General features: G+C 59.4%; 1 protein-coding gene across 3 annotated transcripts; it reads right to left on the bottom strand.

Annotated features, from left to right (window-relative positions):
* Window positions 1–628: 628 nt before the first annotated feature.
* Window positions 629–18341, bottom strand: REC8 (REC8 meiotic recombination protein). 3 transcript variants are annotated; one of them, XM_065044353.1, is made up of 15 exons: window positions 17874–18341; window positions 16670–16824; window positions 15617–15695; window positions 14685–14796; window positions 13640–13676; window positions 13482–13543; window positions 12604–12673; window positions 8313–8348; window positions 5624–5661; window positions 5448–5555; window positions 4472–4538; window positions 4069–4324; window positions 2388–2630; window positions 2170–2276; window positions 629–752 (listed from the first exon to the last, which is right to left on the bottom strand). In XM_065044353.1, the coding sequence occupies exons 1-12, from the start codon at window positions 17927–17929 to the stop codon at window positions 4110–4112; spliced, it is 1035 nt and encodes a 344-aa protein (XP_064900425.1). In that variant the 5' UTR covers window positions 17930–18341; the 3' UTR covers window positions 629–752; window positions 2170–2276; window positions 2388–2630; window positions 4069–4109. The 3 variants fall into 3 exon arrangements, with proteins under 3 accessions (XP_064900425.1, XP_064900423.1, XP_064900422.1); XM_065044351.1 differs by lacking the exon at window positions 17874–18341 and having other exon boundaries at window positions 16670–17195; XM_065044350.1 differs by lacking the exons at window positions 16670–16824; window positions 17874–18341 and having other exon boundaries at window positions 4069–4120; window positions 4227–4324; window positions 15617–16392.
* Window positions 18342–18831: the final 490 nt, after the last annotated feature.

The raw sequence follows: 18831 nt of genomic DNA, 5'->3' as shown, positions 1-18831 counted from the left end.
GGACCCAGGAGTGCCCCGGAGAACCCGGGAGTGCGGGGCGGGGGGGGGGGGGGAAGGAAATAGTGGACCCAGGAGTGCCCCAATGGGCTTAATAGTGCAGGGAGGGACCCAGGAGTTCGGGAGGACCCAGGAGTTCGGGAGGGGACCCAGGAGTGCCCCAAGGGACCCAGGAGTTCGGGAGGGACCCAGGAGTGCCCCGAGGGACCCAGGAGTTCGGGAAGGGACCCAGGAGTTCGGGAGGGACCCAGGAGTTCGGGAGGGACCCAGGAGTTCGGGAGGACCCAGGAGTTCGGGAGGGACCCAGGAGTTCGGGAAGGGACCCAGGAGTGCCCCAATGGACCCAGGAGTTCGGGAAGGGACCCAGGAGTTCGGGAGGGACCCAGGCGTCCGGGCTTGACCTCCAGGTGGCGCCCAATGGCGGGGGGGGGGGGAGGGGGGGATATCACGTGAGCAGGGGAGGCGTCACGTGTCTTGTTTTGGGTGGGAGGGTGTCACGTGTGTTGCGTGCGGGGGCGGGGCCGCCCAAGCCGCCCCCATTGGCCATGTCCCCATTGAGAAAGCCCCGCCCGCTCCATTCATAAATCCCGCCCCATTGATAACCCCGCCCCCATTCATAAGCCACGCCCCCTCCATTCATCGCCTCGTTCCCATGGCAACGCTTTATTGGGGGGCTCAGCGGGGGCGGAGCTGGATCCTGATTGGTCCGTACGGCCGGGTCTGCTCCAGGCGCAGCCAATGGGAGGCGCAGAGCTCTGCGGAGGGGGCGTGGTTTGGGGGGGCAGAGACAGGTTAGGGGGCTGCCCCATAGATGTGGGGTGAGACCCATAGATGTGGGGTGAGACCCATAGATGTGGGGCTGGACCCATAGATGTGGGGCTGGACCCATAGATGTGGGGTGAGACCCATAGATGTGGGGTGGGAGCCATAGGTGTGGGGCAGGACCCATAGATGTGGGGCTGGACCCATAGATGTGGGGCTGGACCCATAGACGTGGGGTGGGACCCATAGATAAGGGGTGGGACCCATAGATGTGGGGCTGGACCCATAGATAAGGGGTGGGACCCATAGATGTGGGGCGGGACCCATAGATAAGGGGTGGGACCCATAGATGTGGGGCTGGACCCATAGATGTGGGGTGGGACCCATAGATGTGGGGCAGGACCCATAGATGTGGGGCTGGACCCATAGATGTGGGGCTGGACCCATAGACATGGGGTGGGACCCATAGATAAGGGGCGGGACCCATAGATGTGGGGCGGGACCCATAGATGTGGGGCGGGACCCATAGATGTGGGGTGGGACCCATAGATGTGGGGCAGGACCCATAGATGTGGGGCGGGACCCATAGATGTGGGGCTGCCCCATAGATGTGGGGCAGGACCCATAGATGTGGGGTGGGACCCATAGATGTGGGGCAGGACCCATAGATGTGGGGCTGGACCCATAGATGTGGGGCTGCCCCATAGATGTGGGGCTGCCCCATAGATGTGGGGCGGGACCCATAGATGTGGGGTGGGACCCATAGATGTGGGGCTGGACCCATAGATGTGGGGCTGGACCCATAGATGTGGGGCGGGACCCATAGATGTGGGGCTGGACCCATAGATGTGGGGTGGGACCCATAGATGTGGGGCAGGACCCATAGATGTGGGGTGGGACCCATAGATGTGGGGCTGGACCCATAGATGTGGGGTGGGACCCATAGATGTGGGGCAGGACCCATAGATGTGGGGTGGGACCCATAGATGTGGGGCTGGACCCATAGTTGTGGGGCTGGACCCATAGATGTGGGGCGGGACCCATAGATGTGGGGCTGGACCCATAGATGTGGGGTGGGACCCATAGATGTGGGGCAGGACCCATAGATGTGGGGTGGGACCCATAGATGTGGGGCTGGACCCATAGATGTGGGGCTGGACCCATAGATGTGGGGTGAGACCCATAGATGTGGGGCTGGACCCATAGATGTGGGGCGGGACCCATAGATGTGGGGTGGGACCCATAGATGTGGGGCAGGACCCATAGATGTGGGGTGGGACCCATAGATGTGGGGCTGGACCCATAGATGTGGGGCTGGACCCATAGATGTGGGGTGAGACCCATAGATGTGGGGCGGGACCCATAGATGTGGGGCTGCCCCATAGATGTGGGGCTGCCCCACGGACTCACCCAGGCAGAGGCAGAGCAGCCGCCCCACGGCGCCGCGGGGGGTCCCGGGGGGCACCAGGGACCCCAAATCAGAGCCACCGGGGAGGGCGGCGGCCGAGAGGAGGAGCCTGGGGACCCAGGAGTGCCCCAATGGACCCAGGAGTGCCCCAGGGGACCCAGGAGTGCCCCTGGGGACCCAGGCGTCCGGGCCCCGCCCCCTCCCCCCCGCTCTCACTGACCTCCGCATGGCCGCCATGTTGGGGGCGGGGCCTGGCGGCATTTCCGCTTCCGGCGCTTCCGGCAGCTCGGGGAGGGGGAGGGAGGGGGGGGAGGGGAGGGGGGGGGCTGGGGTGGGGGGGAGGTCAAAAGGTCACACGAGGGGTCGTGACCCCCCGCGGTGACCCCGTGACCCCTGTGACGTCACCGAGGTTCCTCGGGGGGGAGGGGCCGCGGTTCCTCCTCTGGGAGCTCCAGGGACAGTTCTGGGGACGGACCCATAGAGACCAATGGGACCCATAGATTGACCCATAGATTGACCCATAGATTGACCCATAGAGACCAATGGGACCCATAGATTGACCCATAGATTGACCCATAGAGACCAATGGGACCCATAGATTGACCCATAGATTGACCCATAGACCCATAGATTGACCCATAGATTGACCCATAGGGACCAATGGGACCCATAGATTGACCCATAGAGTGACCCATAGAGACCAATGGGACCCATAGATTGACCCATAGATTGACCCATAGAGACCAATGGGACCCATAGATTGACCCATAGATTGACCCATAGGGACCAATGGGACCCATAGATTGACCCATAGAGACCAATGGGACCCATAGATTGACCCATAGATTGACCCATAAATTGACCCATAGAGACCAATGGGACCCATAGATTGACCCATAGGGACCAATGGGACCCATAGATTGACCGATAGGGACCAATGGGACCCATAGATTGACCCATAGATTGACCCATAGAGACCAATGGGACCCATAGATTGACCCATAGATTGACCCATAGGGACCAATGGGACCCATAGATTGACCCATAGAGACCCATGGGACCCATAGATTGACCCATAGATTGACCCATAGAGACCAATGGGACCCATAGATTGACCCATAGAGACCAATGGGACCCATAGATTGACCCATAGAAACCAATGGGACCCATAGATTGACCCATAGAAACCAATGGGACCCATAGATTGACCCATAGAGACCAATGGGACCCATAGATCGACCCATAGAGACCAATGGGACCCATAGATTGACCCATAGAGACCCATGGGACCCATAGATTGACCCATAGAGACCCATGGGACCCATAGATTGACCCATAGAGACCAATGGGACCCATAGATTGACCCATAGAGACCAATGGGACCCATAGATTGACCCATAGAGACCCATAGACCCATAGATTGACCCATAGATTGACCCATAGAGACCCATGGGACCCATAGATTGACCCATAGAGACCAATGGGACCCATAGATTGACCCATAGATTGACCCATAGAGACCCATGGGACCCATAGATTGACCCATAGGGACCCATGGGACCCATAGATTGACCCATAGATTGACCCATAGACCCATAGACCCATAGATTGACCCATAGATTGACCCATAGGCCCCATAGACCCATAGATTGACCCATAGATTGACCCATAGATTGACCCATAGAGACCAATGGGACCCATAGATTGACCCATAGAGACCAATGGGACCCATAGATTGACCCATAGAGACCCATGGGACCCATAGATTGACCCATAGGGACCAATGGGACCCATAGATTGACCCATAGATTGACCCATAGGGACCCATGGGACCCATAGATTGACCCACAGATTGACCCATAGACTGACCCACGTGCCCCATAGATCTGTGGGTCGCTCACCCGACGTCGTCACCATCCCGGGCAGACTCGGCTCCAGCACTTCACGCAGGATCTGTGGGGCCCGAACGCCTGGGTCCCCTGGGGCACTCCTGGGTCCCTCCCGAACTCCTGGGTCCCCTGGGGCACTCCTGGGTCCCCCCGGACGCCTGGGTCCTCACCTCCAGCTCGCTGGGCGGCTCGGGGGCGGGCGGGGGTCGCCGTGGGGCAGGACGGGCGCATCTGCCCCATAAGTCCCAGAGCTCGGGGGGCAGCCAACCTGTGGGGCAGAGAGGGGACGTGTGGGGCCCGGACGCCTGGGTCCCTCCCGAACTCCTGGGTCCCTCGGGGCACTCCTGGGTCCCCTGGGGCACTCCTGGGTCCCTGGGGCACTCCTGGGTCCCCTGGGGCACTCCTGGGTCCTCACCGCAGGTCGGGGTTCGCAGCAGTTCACTTGGGGGGCGGAGGCACTTGGGGGGCGGCTCCAGCAGAACCTGTGGGGCCCGGACGCCTGGGTCCCTCATCGGGCAAATCTATGGGGCCCGGACGCCTGGGTCCCTCCTCAGTCAAATCTATGGGGCCCGGACGCCTGGGTCCCTCCTCTGTCAAATCTATGGGGCCCGGACGCCTGGGTCCCTCCCCAGTGCAATCTATGGGGCCCGGACGCCTGGGTCCCTCCCCAGTCGAATCTATGGGGCCCGGACGCCTGGGTCCCTCCTCAGTGCAATCTATGGGGCCCGGACGCCTGGGTCCCTCCTCAGTGCCATCTATGGGGCCCGGACACCTGGGTCCCTCATTGTTCAAATCTATGGGGCCCGGACGCCTGGGTCCCTCCTCAGTCAAATCTATGGGGCCCGGACGCCTGGGTCCCTCCTCAGTCAAATCTATGGGGCCCGGACGCCTGGGTCCCTCCTCAGTGCAATCTATGGGGCCCGGACGCCTGGGTCCCTCCTGTCCCGGACGCCTGGGTCCCTCCTCGGTGCAATCTATGGGGCCCGGACGCCTGGGTCCCTCCTCAGTGCAATCTATGGGGCCCGGACGCCTGGGTCCCTCCTCTCCCGGACGCCTGGGTCCCTCCTCAGTGCAATCTATGGGGCCCGGACGCCTGGGTCCCTCCCCAGTGCCATCTATGGGTCCCGGACGCCTGGGTCCCTCCTCAGTCAAATCTATGGGTCCCGGACGCCTGGGTCCCTCCCCAGTGCCATCTATGGGTCCCGGACGCCTGGGTCCCTCCTCGGTCAAATCTATGGGGCCCGGACGCCTGGGTCCCTCCTGTCCCGGACGCCTGGGTCCCTCCCCAGTGCCATCTATGGGGCCCGGACGCCTGGGTCCCTCCTCTCCCGAACTCCTGGGTCCCTCCTCGGTGCCATCTATGGGTCCCGGACGCCTGGGTCCCCGCTCACCACTGCCCCACAGTGGCCGTGGGGCCGCAGCAGCTGCGCCCGGAACTGCTCCTGGGGGATCTGGGGCTGCGGGTCCGTGTGGGGCGGGCGGCGGCGCTTGGGGGGCAGCTGTGGGGCAGGGGCTGCGTGTGGGTCCCGCCCCATAGCGCTGCCCCACAAGTGGCCCCAGAACCAACCTTGGGGGGCGGCGGAGCCTCCTCGGGGGGGGCGGGAGCTGTGGGGCGGAGAGGGGGGGCAGGGCTGCCCCATAAGTGACCCACAAGTGGCGCCGCCCAGCCCCATAAGTGACCCCTCCCTGCCCCATAAGTGACCCCTCCCTGCCCCATAAGTGACCCCCAGCCCCATAAGTGACCCCTCTCTGCCCCATAAGTGACCCCCAGCCCCATAAGTGATGTGATTCTGCCCCATAAGTGACCCCCAGCCCCATAAGTGACCCGATTCTGCCCCATAAGTGACCCCCCCAGCCCCATAAGTGACCCCTCTGTGCCCCATAAGTGACCTCTCTCTGCCCCATAAGTGACCCCTCTGTGCCCCATAAGTGACCCAATTCTGCCCCATAAGTGACCCCTCTCTGCCCCATAAGTGACCCCCAGCCCCATAAGTGACGCGATTCTGCCCCATAAGTGACCTCTCTCTGCCCCATAAGTGACCCCCCAGCCCCATAAGTGACCCCCAGCCCCATAAGTGACCCCTCTCTGCCCCATAAGTGACCCCCCAGCCCCATAAGTGACTCGATTCTGCCCCATAAGTGACCCCCCAGCCCCATAAGTGACCCCTCTCTGCCCCATAAGTGACCCCCAGCCCCATAAGTGACGCGATTCTGCCCCATAAGTGACCCCCAGCCCCATAAGTGACCCCTCTCTGCCCCATAAGTGACCCCCAGCCCCATAAGTGACCCCCAGCCCCATAAGTGACCCCTCTCTGCCCCATAAGTGACCCCCCGCCACATAAGTGACCCCCAGCCCCCTAAGTGACCCCTCTCTGCCCCATAAGTGACCCCTCTCTGCCCCATAAGTGACCCCCAGCCCCATAAGTGACCCCCAGCCCCCTAAGTGACCCTTCTCTGCCCCATAAGTGACCCCTCCCAGCCCCATAAGTGACCCCCCAGCCCCATAAGTGACCCCCAGCCCCATAAGTGACCCCTCTGTGCCCCATAAGTGACCCCTCTCTGCCCCATAAGTGACCCCCAGCCCCATAAGTGACCCGATTCTGCCCCATAAGTGACTCGATTCTGCCCCATAAGTGACCCCTCTCTGCCCCATAAGTGACCCCCCAGCCCCATAAGTGACCCCTCTCAGCCCCATAAGTGACCCCCCAGCCCCATAAGTGACCCCCAGCCCCATAAGTGACCCCCAGCCCCCTAAGTGACCCCTCTCTGCCCCCTAAGTGACCCCTCTCTGCCCCATAAGTGACCCCTCTCTGCCCCATAAGTGACCCCCAGCCCCCTAAGTGACCCCCAGCCCCATAAGTGACCCCCCAGCCCCATAAGTGCCCCCCCAGCCCCAAAAGTGACCCCCAGCCCCATAAGTGACCCCCCAGCCCCATAAGTGCCCCCCCAGCCCCATAAGTGACCCCCAGCCCCATAAGTGACCCCCAGCCCCCTAAGTGACCCCTCCCTGCCCCATAAGTGACCCCCAGCCCCATAAGTGACCCCTCAGCCCCATAAGTGACCCCCAGCCCCATAAGTGACCCCTCCCTGCCCCATAAGTGACCCCTCTCTGTCCCATAAGTGACCCCCCCAGCCCCATAAGTGACCCCTCTCTGCCCCATAAGTGACCCCCCAGCCCCATAAGTGACCCCTCTCTGCCCCATAAGTGACCCCCCAGCCCCATAAGTGACCCCTCTCTGCCCCATAAGTGACCCCTCCCAGCCCCATAAGTGACCCCCCAGCCCCATAAGTGACCCCCAGCCCCATAAGTGACCCCCCAGCCCCATAAGTGACCCCTCTGTGCCCCATAAGTGACCCCTCCCTGCCCCATAAGTGACCCCCCAGCCCCATAAGTGACCCCTCTCTGCCCCATAAGTGACGCCCCAGCCCCATAAGTGACGCGATTCTGCCCCATAAGTGACCCCCCAGCCCCATAAATGACATGATTCTGCCCCATAAGTGACCCCTCTCTGCCCCATAAGTGACCCCCAGCCCCATAAGTGACCCCCAGCCCCATAAGTGACCCCTCTGTGCCCCATAAGTGACCCCCAGCCCCATAAGTGACCCCCAGCCCCATAAGTGCCCCCCCAGCCCCATAAGTGACCCCCAGCCCCATAAGTGCCCCCCCAGCCCCATAAGTGACCCCTCAGCCCCATAAGTGACCCCCAGCCCCATAAGTGACCCCTCTCTGCCCCATAAGTGACCCCTCAGCCCCATAAGTGACCCGATTCTGCCCCATAAGTGACCCCTCTCTGCCCCATAAGTGACCCCCCAGCCCCATAAGTGACATGATTCAGCCCCATAAGTGACCCCCCAGCCCCATAAGTGACTCGATTCTGCCCCATAAGTGACCCCCCAGCCCCATAAGTGACCCCCAGCCCCATAAGTGACCCGATTCTGCCCCATAAGTGACCCCTCTCTGCCCCATAAGTGACCCCCCAGACCCATAAGTGACCCGATTCTGCCCCATAGGTGACCCCTCTCTGCCCCATAAGTGCCCCCTCCCTGCCCCATAAGTGCCCCCCCTGCCCCATAAGTGACCCCCAGCCCCATAAGTGACCCCCAGCCCCATAAGTGACCCCCAGCCCCATAAGTGCCCCCCCAGCCCCATAAGTGACCCCCAGCCCCATAAGTGCCCCCCCAGCCCCATAAGTGACCCCCAGCCCCATAAGTGACCCCCAGCCCCATAAGTGACCCCCAGCCCCATAAGTGCTCACCGGGGGGCGGCGCTGGGAGCTCCGGTATCTCCTCCACTATGGGGCAGCGACGCCGTGGGGTGGGGGGGGCTCCGTGCCCCATAAGTGCCCCCCCAGCCCCATAAGTGCCCCATAGACACCCCAAGTGCCCCATAGATGCCCCATAGACACCCCCCAAGTGTCCCCCCAGCCCCATAAGTGCCCCATAGATGCCCCATAAGTGTCCCCCAAGTGTCCCCCAGCCCCATAAGTGCCCCATAGATGCCCCACAAGTGCCCCATTGACGCCCCATAACTGCCCCAAGCGCCCCACAAGTGCCCCATAGATACCCCCATGTGCCCCATAGATGCCCATAAGTGCCCCCCAAGTGTCCCTCCAGCCCCGTAAGTGCCCCCCCCATAGACACCCACAAGTGCCCCATAGACGCCCCATAAGTGCCCCATAGATGCCCCAAGTGCCCCATAGATACCCCACAAGTGCCCCATAGCTGCCCCATAGATGGCCAAGTGCCCCATAGATACCCCCATGTGCCCCATAGACGCCCCATAACTGCCCCCAAGTGCCCCATAAGTGCCCCCAAGTGTCCGCCAGCCCCACAAGTGCCCCATAGATGTCCCATAAGTGCCCCCCATGTGTCCCCCCAGCCCCATAAGTGCCCCATAGACACCCCATAGCTGCCCCATAACTGCCCCAAGCGCCCCATAGACGCCCCATATGTGCCCCCCAAGTGCCCCATAGACACCCCATAAGTGCCCCATAGATGCCCCATAAGTGCCCCCAAGTGTCCGCCAGCCCCACAAGTGCCCCATAGATGCCCCATAACTGCCCCCAAGCGCCCCATAAGTGCCCCCAAGCGCCCCATAAGTGCCCCATAGATGCCCCACAAGTGCCCCCCAAGTGTCCCCCCAGCCCCACAAGTGCCCCATAGATGTCCCACAAGTGCCCCATAGACACCCCCCAAATGCCCCATAGATGCCCCATAACTGCCCCCAAGTGCCCCATAAGTGCCCCATAGATGCCCCATAGACACCCCCCAAGTGCCCCATTGACGCCCCATAAGTGCCCCCCAAGTGTCCCCCCAGCCCCATAAGTGCCCCATAGACGCCCCATAAGTGCCCCCCAAGTGTCCCCCAGCCCCATAAGTGCCCCATAGATGCCCCATAAGTGCCCCATAGACACCCACAAGTGCCCCATAGACGCCCCATAAGTGCCCCATAGATGCCCCAAGTGCCCCATAGATGCCCCACAGGTGCCCCATAGCTGCCCCATAGATGCCCAAGTGCCCCATAGATACCCCCATGTGCCCCATAGACGCCCCATAACTGCCCCCAAGTGCCCCATAAGTGCCCCCAAGTGTCCGCCAGCCCCACAAGTGCCCCATAGACACCCCATAAGTGCCCCCAAGCGCCCCATAAGTGCCCCATAGATGCCCATAAGTGCCCCCCAAGTGTCCCCCCAGCCCCATAAGTGCCCCATAGACACCCCCAAGTGCCCCATAGATACCCCATAGCTGCCCCATAGATGCCCCATATGTGCCCCCCAAGTGCCCCATAGACAACCCCAAGTGCCCCATAGATGCCCATAAGTGCCACATAGATGCCCCCAAGTGCCCCCCAAGTGTCCCCCAGCCCCATAAGTGCCCCATAGACACCCCAAGTGCCCCATAGACACCCCATAAGTGCCCCATAGATGCCCCCAAGTGCCCCCCAAGTGTCCCCCAGCCCCATAAGTGCCCCATAGACACCCCAAGTGCCCCATAGACACCCCATAAGTGCCCCATAGATGCCCCCAAGTGCCCCCCAAGTGTCCCCCAGCCCCATAAGTGCCCCATAGATGCCCCATAAGTGCCCCATAGATACCCCCATGTGCCCCATAGACGCCCCATAACTGCCCCAAGCGCCCCATAAGTGCCCCATAGATACCCCCATGTGCCCCATAGATGCCCCATAAGTGCCCCCCAAGTGTCCCCCCAGCCCCACAACTGCCCCATAGACACCCACAAGTGCCCCATAGATACCCCATAGCTGCCCCATAACTGCCCCAAGTGCCCCATAGACGCCCCATATGTGCCCCCCAAGTGCCCCATAGACAACCCCAAGTGTCCCCCCAGCCCCATAAGTGCCCCATAGACGCCCCATTAACTGCCCCCAAGTGCCCCATAAGTGCCCCCAAGTGTCCCCCAGCCCCACAAGTGCCCCATAGATGTCCCATAAGTGCCCCATAGACGCCCCATAACTGCCCCCAAGTGCCCCATAAGTGCCCCCCAAGCGCCCCATAAGTGCCCCATAGATGCCCATAAGTGCCCCCCAAGTGTCCCCCCAGCCCCATAGATGCCCCATAGACACCCCCAAGTGCCCCATAGATACCCCATAAGTGCCCCATAGATGCCCCATATGTGCCCCCCAAGTGCCCCATAGACAACCCCAAGTGCCCCATAGATACCCCATAAGTGCCACATAGATGCCCCCAAGTGCCCCCCAAGTGTCCCCCAGCCCCATAAGTGCCCCATAGATGCCCCATAAGTGCCCCATAGACACCCCCAAGTGCCCCATAGATACCCCATAGCTGCCCCATAACTGCCCCAAGCGCCCCATAGACGCCCCATATGTGCCCCCCAAGTGCCCCATAGACAACCCCAAGTGCCCCATAGACACCCCATAAGTGCCCCATAGATGCCCCCAAGTGCCCCCCAAGTGTCCCCCCAGCCCCATAAGTGCCCCATAGATGTCCCATAAGTGCCTCATAGATACCCCCATGTGCCCCATAGCTGCCCCATAACTGCCCCAAGTGCCCCATAAGTGCCCCCAAGTGTCCCCCAGCCCCATAAGTGCCCCATAGATACCCCATAGATACCAAGTGCCCCATAGACACCCCCCAAGTGCCCCATAGACACCCCATAAGTGCCCCATAGCTGCCCCATAACTGCCCCAAGTGCCCCATAAGTGCCCCATAGATGCCCATAAGTGCCCCCCAAGTGTCCCCCCAGCCCCATAAGTGCCCCATAGACACCCCCAAGTGCCCCATAGATACCCCATAAGTGCCCCATAGATGCCCCATAACTGCCCCCAAGTGCCCCATAAGTGCCCCCAAGCGCCCCACAAGTGCCCCATAGATACCCCATAAGTGCCCCATAGATGCCCCATAACTGCCCCCAAGTGCCCCATAAGTGCCCCCAAGCGCCCCACAAGTGCCCCATAGATACCCCCATGTGCCCCATAGATACCCATAAGTGCCCCCCAAGTGTCCCCCCAGCCCCACAACTGCCCCATAGACACCCACAAGTGCCCCATAGATACCCCATAAGTGTCCCCCAAGTGTCCCCCAGCCCCATAAGTGCCCCATAGATGCCCCATAACTGCCCCCAAGCGCCCCATAAGTGCCCCCAAGCGCCCCATAAGTGCCCCATAGATGCCCACAAGTGCCCCATAGATGCCCCATAAGTGCCCCATAGATACCCCATAACTGCCCCAAGTGCCCCATAAGTGCCCCATAGATGCCCATAAGTGCCCCCCAAGTGTCACCCCAGCCCCATAAGTGCCCCATAGACACCCCCAAGTGCCCCATAGACACCCCATAAGTGCCCCATAGCTGCCCCATAACTGCCCCAAGTGCCCCATAAGTGCCCCATAGATGCCCATAAGTGCCCCCCAAGTGTCCCCCCAGCCCCATAAGTGCCCCATAGACACCCCCAAGTGCCCCATAGATACCCCATAGACGCCCCATAACTGCCCCAAGCGCCCCATAGATGCCCCACAAGTGCCCAATAGCTGCCCCATAACTGCCCAAGTGCCCCATAGACAACTCCAAGTGCCCCATAGATGCCCCATAAGTGCCCCATAGATGCCCCATAAGTGCCCCCCAAGTGTCCCCCCAGCCCCACAAGTGCCCCATAGATGCCCACAAGTGCCCCATAGCTGCCCCATAACTGCCCCCAAGCGCCCCATAAGTGCCCCATAGATACCCATAAGTGCCCCCCAAGTGTCACCCCAGCCCCATAAGTGCCCCATAGACACCCCCAAGTGCCCCATAGATGCCCCATAAGTGCCCCATAGATGCCCCATAACTGCCCCCATGTGCCCCATAAGTGCCACCAAGTGTCCCCTCAGCCCCACAAGTGCCCCATAGATGCCCCATAAGTGCCCCATAGATACCCCATAGATACCAAGTGCCCCATAGACACCCCCCAAGTGCCCCATAGACACCCCATAACTGCCCCAAGTGTCCCATAAGTGCCCCATAGATACCCATAAGTGCCCCCCAAGTGTCCCCCCAGCCCCATAGCTGCCCCATAGCTGCCCCACAGCCGCCCCACCATAGGGCAGCAGCTCCTCGGCCTCCGCCAGCAGCTCCAGCTCCCGCGGCGTCACCTCGGGCAGCTCCTCCTGCCCCATAGATCCGTGGGGCAGCCCCATAGATCCCCCCCATGCATCCGTGGGGCAGCCCCATAGATCCCCCCCAAACCCCATGGAGCTGGGGGGCAGCCCCACACCCCCCCACAACCGGGATCTGTGGGTCCTGCCCCCCAAGTGTGGGTCCAGCCCCCCAAGTGTGGGTCACCCATCTATGGGTCCCGCCCCCATCTATGGGTCCAGCCCCATCTATGGGTCCCACACCCATCTATGGGTCCAGCCCCCCAAGTGTGAGTCACCCATCTATGGGTCCCGCCCCCCATCTATGGGTCCCACCCCCATCTATGGGTCCAGCCCCATCTATGGGTCCCACACCCATCTATGGGTCCAGCCCCCCAAGTGTGGGTCCAGCCCCGTATGTGTCCACCCCACATCTATGGGTCCTGCCCCCCAAGTGTGGGTCACCCATCTATGGGTCCCGCCCCCCATCTATGGGTCCCACCCCCATCTATGGGTCCCGCCCCCCAAGTGTGGGTCACCCATCTATGGGTCCCGCCCCCCATCTATGGGTCCCGCCCCACATCTATGGGTCCAGCCCCACATCTATGGGTCCTGCCCCCCATCTATGGGTCCCAACCCCCATCTATGGGTCCCGCCCCCCATCTATGGGTCCCGCCCCCCATCTATGGGTCCAGCCCCACATCTATGGGTCCTGCCCCCCATCTATGGGCCCCAACCCCCATCTATGGGTCCCAACCCCCATCTATGGGTCCCGCCCCCCATCTATGGGTCCCGCCCCCCAAGTGTGGGTCCCGCCCCCCAAGTGTGGGTCCGGCCCCACCTCTGGGGCCGGGGGGGCCTCTATGGGTCCGGGCTCGCGCAGGGTGATGGCTTCGGGGGGCGCTGTGGGGCGCACTTGGGGGTCAGGCCGGGGGGGGGGGGGGGTCCCAGCCCCATAGCGGGACCCGCCGGCCCCATAAGTTGTGGGGCTGAGCTCACCCAGGGGGGGAAGCGGCTCCTCCAGCAGCCGCCGCAGCTGTGGGGCAGAGATGTGGGGCAGAGATGTGGGGCAGAGATGTGGGGCAGAGATGGGGGTTATGGGGCAGCTATGGGGCGGATCTATGGGGCAGATATGGGGGTTATGGGGCAGAAATGGGGGGGTTATGGGGAGGATCTATGGGGCAGATATGGGGGGTTATGGGGCAGCTATGGGGCAGATCTATGGGGCAGAGATGGGGGTTTATGGGGCAGAAATGGGGGGGTTATGGGGCAGATCTATGGGTCGGATCTGTGGGTCAGATCTGTGGGTCAGATCTATGGGTCAATCTATGGGTCAATCTATGGGTCAGATCTATGGGTCAATCTATGGGTCGATCTATGGGTCAGTCTATGGGGCGGGTTATGGGGCGATTCTGTGGGTCAGATCTATGGGTCGATCTATGGGTCAGATCTATGGGTCAGATCTATGGGTCAATCTATGGGTCAATCTGTGGGTCGGATCTATGGGTCAGATATGGGTCGATCTATGGGTCAGATCTATGGGTCAGATCTATGGGTCAGATCTATGGGTCGGTCTATGGGTCGGTCTATGGGTCAGATCTGTGGGCCAGATCTATGGGTCAGTCTATGGGTCAGATCTGTGGGTCAGATCTATGGGTCGATCTATGGGTCAATCTATGGGTCAATCTATGGGTCAGATCTGTGGGTCAGATCTATGGGTCGATCTATGGGTCGGTCTATGGGTCGGATCTATGGGTCAGATCTATGGGTCGATCTATGGGTCGGTCTATGGGTCAGATCTGTGGGTCAGATCTGTGGGTCAGATCTGTGGGTCAGATCTATGGGTCGGTCTATGGGTCGGATCTGTGGGTCAGATCTATGGGGTGGATCTGTGGGTCAGATCTATGGGTCAGATCTATGGGTCAGATCTATGGGTCAGATCTATGGGTCGGTCTATGGGTCAGATCTATGGGGCTGATCTATGGGGCTGATCTATGGGTCAATCTATGGGTCGGTCTATGGGTCGGTGTGTGGGGCGGGTTACCTGCGGGATGTCCGTGGGGCTGGGCAGCCCCGCCCCCATCACCCCGAAATGTGGGTCGGGGGCCAATTCCAGAGACACCATCAGGGACTGAGCGTCGGGAACCAGGAGCAGCCTGGGGAGGGGAGGGGAACGGTGACCCCGTGACCCCGTGACCCCGTGACCCGGTGACCCAGTGACCCATTGACCCATTGACCCATTGACCCATTGACCCCATTGACCCCATTGATCCCATTGACCCATTGACCCCATTGACCCATTGACCCCATTGCCCCCATTGACCCCATTGACCCCCATTGACCCATTGACCCATTGACCCCATTGTCCCCATTGTCCCCATTGACCCCATTGACCCATTGACCCCATTGACCCATTGACCCCATTGATCCCATTGACCCCTTGACCCATTGACCCCATTGACCCCATTGACCCCCATTGACCCCCATTGACCCATTGACCCATTGTCCCCATTGACCCCATTGACCCCTTGACCCATTGACCCCATTGCCCCCATTGACCCCATTGACCCCCATTGACCCATTGACCCATTGACCCCATTGTCCCCATTGTCCCCATTGTCCCCATTGACCCATTGACCCCCATTGACCCATTGACCCCATTGTCCCCATTGACCCCATTGACCCCATTGACCCCATTGACCCATTGTCCCCATTGCCCCCATTGTCCCCATTGACCCCATTGACCCATTGTCCCCATTGCCCCCATTGACCCCATTGTCCCCATTGACCCCATTGACCCATTGTCCCCATTGCCCCCATTGACCCATTGTCCCCATTGCCCCCATTGACCCCATTGTCCCCATTGACCCCATTGACCCATTGTCCCCATTGTCCCCATTGACCCCATTGTCCCCACTGTCCCCATTGACCCACTGCCCCCTCGGGTCGCTGTGGGTCGCTCTGTGGGTCACTCACCTCCTCGGGGGGCTCATGTCGATATGGGGCTCAATGGGCGTCACCCGGTGCAGCCGCTCCAGGGTCTGGGCCACGTCATCTGTGGGGCAGGACCCATAGACACCATAGGGACCCATAGAACAGACCCATAGGGACCATAGGGACCCATAGAACAGACCCATAGGGACCCATAGAGACCATAGGGACCCATAGAACAGACCCATAGAGACCCATAGAGACCATAGAGACCCATAGAGACCCATAGGGACCATAGAGACCATAGAGACCATAGAGACCCATAGAGACCATAGAGACCATAGAGACCCATAGGGACCCATAGAACAGACCCATAGGGACCCATAGAGACCCATAGAGACCCATAGGGACCCATAGAGACCATAGAGACCCATATGGACCCATAGAGACCCATAGAGACCCATAGGGACCCATAGAGACCCATAGAGACCCATATGGACCCATACAGACCCATAGGGACACATAGAACAGACCCATAGGGACCCATAGGGACCCATAGGGACCCATAGAGACCCATAGAACAGACCCATAGAACAGACCCATAGACACCCATAGAGACCATAGAGACCCATAGGGACCCATAGAACAGACCCATAGGGACCCATAGAGACCCATAGAGACCATAGAGACCCATAGGGACCCATAGAACAGACCCATAGGGACCCATAGGGACCCATAGGGACCCATAGTGACCCATAGAGACCCATAGAGACCCATAGACACCCATAGATACCCATAGACACCCATAGAGACCCATAGGGACCCATAGAGACCCATAGGGACCCATAGAACAGACCCATAGTGACCCATAGAGACCCATAGAGACCCATAGACACCCATAGATACCCATAGAGCCCCATAGGGACCCATAGACACCCATAGACACCCATAGACACCCATAGAGCCCCATAGGGACCCATAGACACCCATAGACACCCATAGGGACCCATAGACACCCATAGGGACCCATAGACACCCACAGTGCCCCATAGCACCCCATAGCGCCCCATAGCGCCCCCCAGCGCCCCCAGCGCGCACCCAGCAGGCGGTGGCACTGCCGGCCCAGCACCCGCACCAGCCCCAGCTGCAGCTGCGCCGCCAGGTAGAGGGAACAGCGAGGGGGCGGGGCTCCGGCGGGAGGGGGCGGGACCTCCCAGCCCGAGCGGCCAATCACGAAGGACGCCACGGCCGCGCTGGAACGGGGGGGTGGGGTGAGGGGGGAGGGGTTAGAGAACATGGAGAGACATAGGGACCCATAGAGACCCATAGAGGTCAATGGGGTCAATGGGGTCAATGGGGTCAATGGGGGTCAATGGGGTCAATGGGGTCAATGGGATCAATGGGGTCAATGGTGTCAATGGGGATCAATGGGGGTCAATGGGGGTCAATGGGGGTCAATGGGATCAATGGGGTCAATGGGATCAATGGGGTCAATGGGGTCAATGGGGATCAATGGGGGTCAATGGGGTCAATGGGGATCAATGGAATCAATGGGGGTCAATGGGATCAATGGGGTCGATGGGGTCAGTGGGGTCAATGGGGTCAATGGGGGTCAATGGGGAGTCAATGGGGGTCAATGGGGATCAATGGGGGTCAATGGGGTCAATGGGATCAATGGGGGTCAATGGGACTCAATGGGGGTCAATGGGATCAATGGGATCAATGGGGTCCATGGGGGTCAATGGGGTCAATGGGATCAATGGGGGTCAATGGGGTCCATGGGGGTCAATGCGTTCAATGGGGTCAATGGGATCAATGGGGTCAATGGGGATCAATGGGGGTCAATGGGAGTCAATGGGGGTCAATGGGGGTCAATGGGAGTCAATGGGGGTCAATGGGATCAATGGGGGTCAATGGGGTCAATGGGGTCAATGGGGTCAATGGGATCAATGGGGTCAATGGGGTCAATGGGATCAATGGGGGTCGATGGGGATCAATGGGGATCAATGGGACCCATAGAGACCCGGGGGGGGGGCGTGTCCTAGCGAGGGGGCGTGGCTTGGAGCCGGCCGCGCTGGCGGGAGGGGGCGTGTCCGGCACACAGCCACGCCCCCGTCGCTGGGGCGGGGCGGGCGGAAGCGCGGGGGCGGGGCTGGTGCGTCACCAGGTGCGCGGCACGTCCACGCTCAGGTAGTCGCGGGGCAGCAGGCGCCAGCTGCACGTGGCCGCCAACCTGCACCAAAACCGGGCGATTTCACCCCAAAACACACACACGGGGAGGGGATGGGGGGCATGGACGCACCAGATGGTGGCGAAGCAGCCGGAGCGGCGGCGCAGAACCTCGGGGTGGTAGAACATGGCGGGGGAGGGGAACGGGGGGTTGGGATGTAACTGAAAACTGGGGGACTGGAATTGAAGAGAAAATTTGGAATTTCGGGGGAAATTGGAAATTTAACTGAAAATTTGGAATTTTGGGAGAAATTGGTATTTCAGTTGAAAATTTGGAATTTTGGGGGAAGTTTGAAATTTAATTGAAAATTTGGAATTTTGGGCTAAATTGAAAATTTAAGTGAAAATTTTGAATTTTAGGGGAAATTGGAAATTTAAGAGAAAATTTGGAATTTTGGTGAAATTTGAAATTATAAGTGAAAATTTGAAATTTTGGGGTGAATTGGAAATTTAAGAGAAAATTTGGAATTTTGGTGAAATTTGAAATTTTAAGTGAAAATCTGGAATTTTGGGGGAAATTGAAATTTTAAGTGAAAATTTTGAATTTTAGGGGAAATTGGAAATTTAAGAGAAAATTTGGAATTTTGGGCTAAATTGAAAAGTTAAGTAAAAATGTTGAATTTTAGAAAAATTGGAAATTTAAGACAAAATTTGGAATTTTAGTGAAATTGGAATTTTAAGTGAAAATTTGAAATTTTGGGGTGAATTGGAAATTTAAGAGAAAATTTGGAATTTTGGTGAAATTTGGAATTTTAAAGTGAAAAATGAAATTTTGGGGAAATTGGAATTTTAAGTGAAAATTTGGAATTTTGGGGTGAACTGGAATTTTTAGTGAAAATTTGGGATTTCAGTGAAATTTGAATTTTAAGTGAAAATTTGAAATTTTGGGGTAAATTGGAATTTTAAGCAAAAATTTGAAATTTGGGTGAAATCTGAAATTTCAGGTGAAAATTTGAGATTTTGGTCAAAATTGAGATTTTTTGGTGTAAAGTTAAAATTTAGGGTGAAAATTTAAAAATTTAGGTAAAAAT

The sequence above is a fragment of the Columba livia genome, chromosome 36, assembly GCF_036013475.1.
Source record: "Columba livia isolate bColLiv1 breed racing homer chromosome 36, bColLiv1.pat.W.v2, whole genome shotgun sequence".
Lineage (NCBI taxonomy): Eukaryota > Metazoa > Chordata > Aves > Columbiformes > Columbidae > Columba > Columba livia.
The sequence above is the reverse complement of the archived record's forward strand: the minus strand, read 5'-3'. Positions and strand labels throughout refer to the sequence as shown.

Coding starts and splice junctions, on each gene's coding strand:
- REC8 (XM_065044350.1), bottom strand. CDS start 16,368: ATGGGTATCTATGGGTGTCTATGGGTCTCTATGGGTCTCTATGGGTCA. Junction 14,797..15,616: donor GACATGAGCCCCCCGAGGAG/GTGAGTGACCCA, acceptor TCCCCTCCCCAG/GCTGCTCCTGGTTCCCGACG. Junction 2,631..4,068: donor CGGGATGGTGACGACGTCGG/GTGAGCGACCCA, acceptor GTCCGTCCCCAG/AACTGTCCCTGGAGCTCCCA.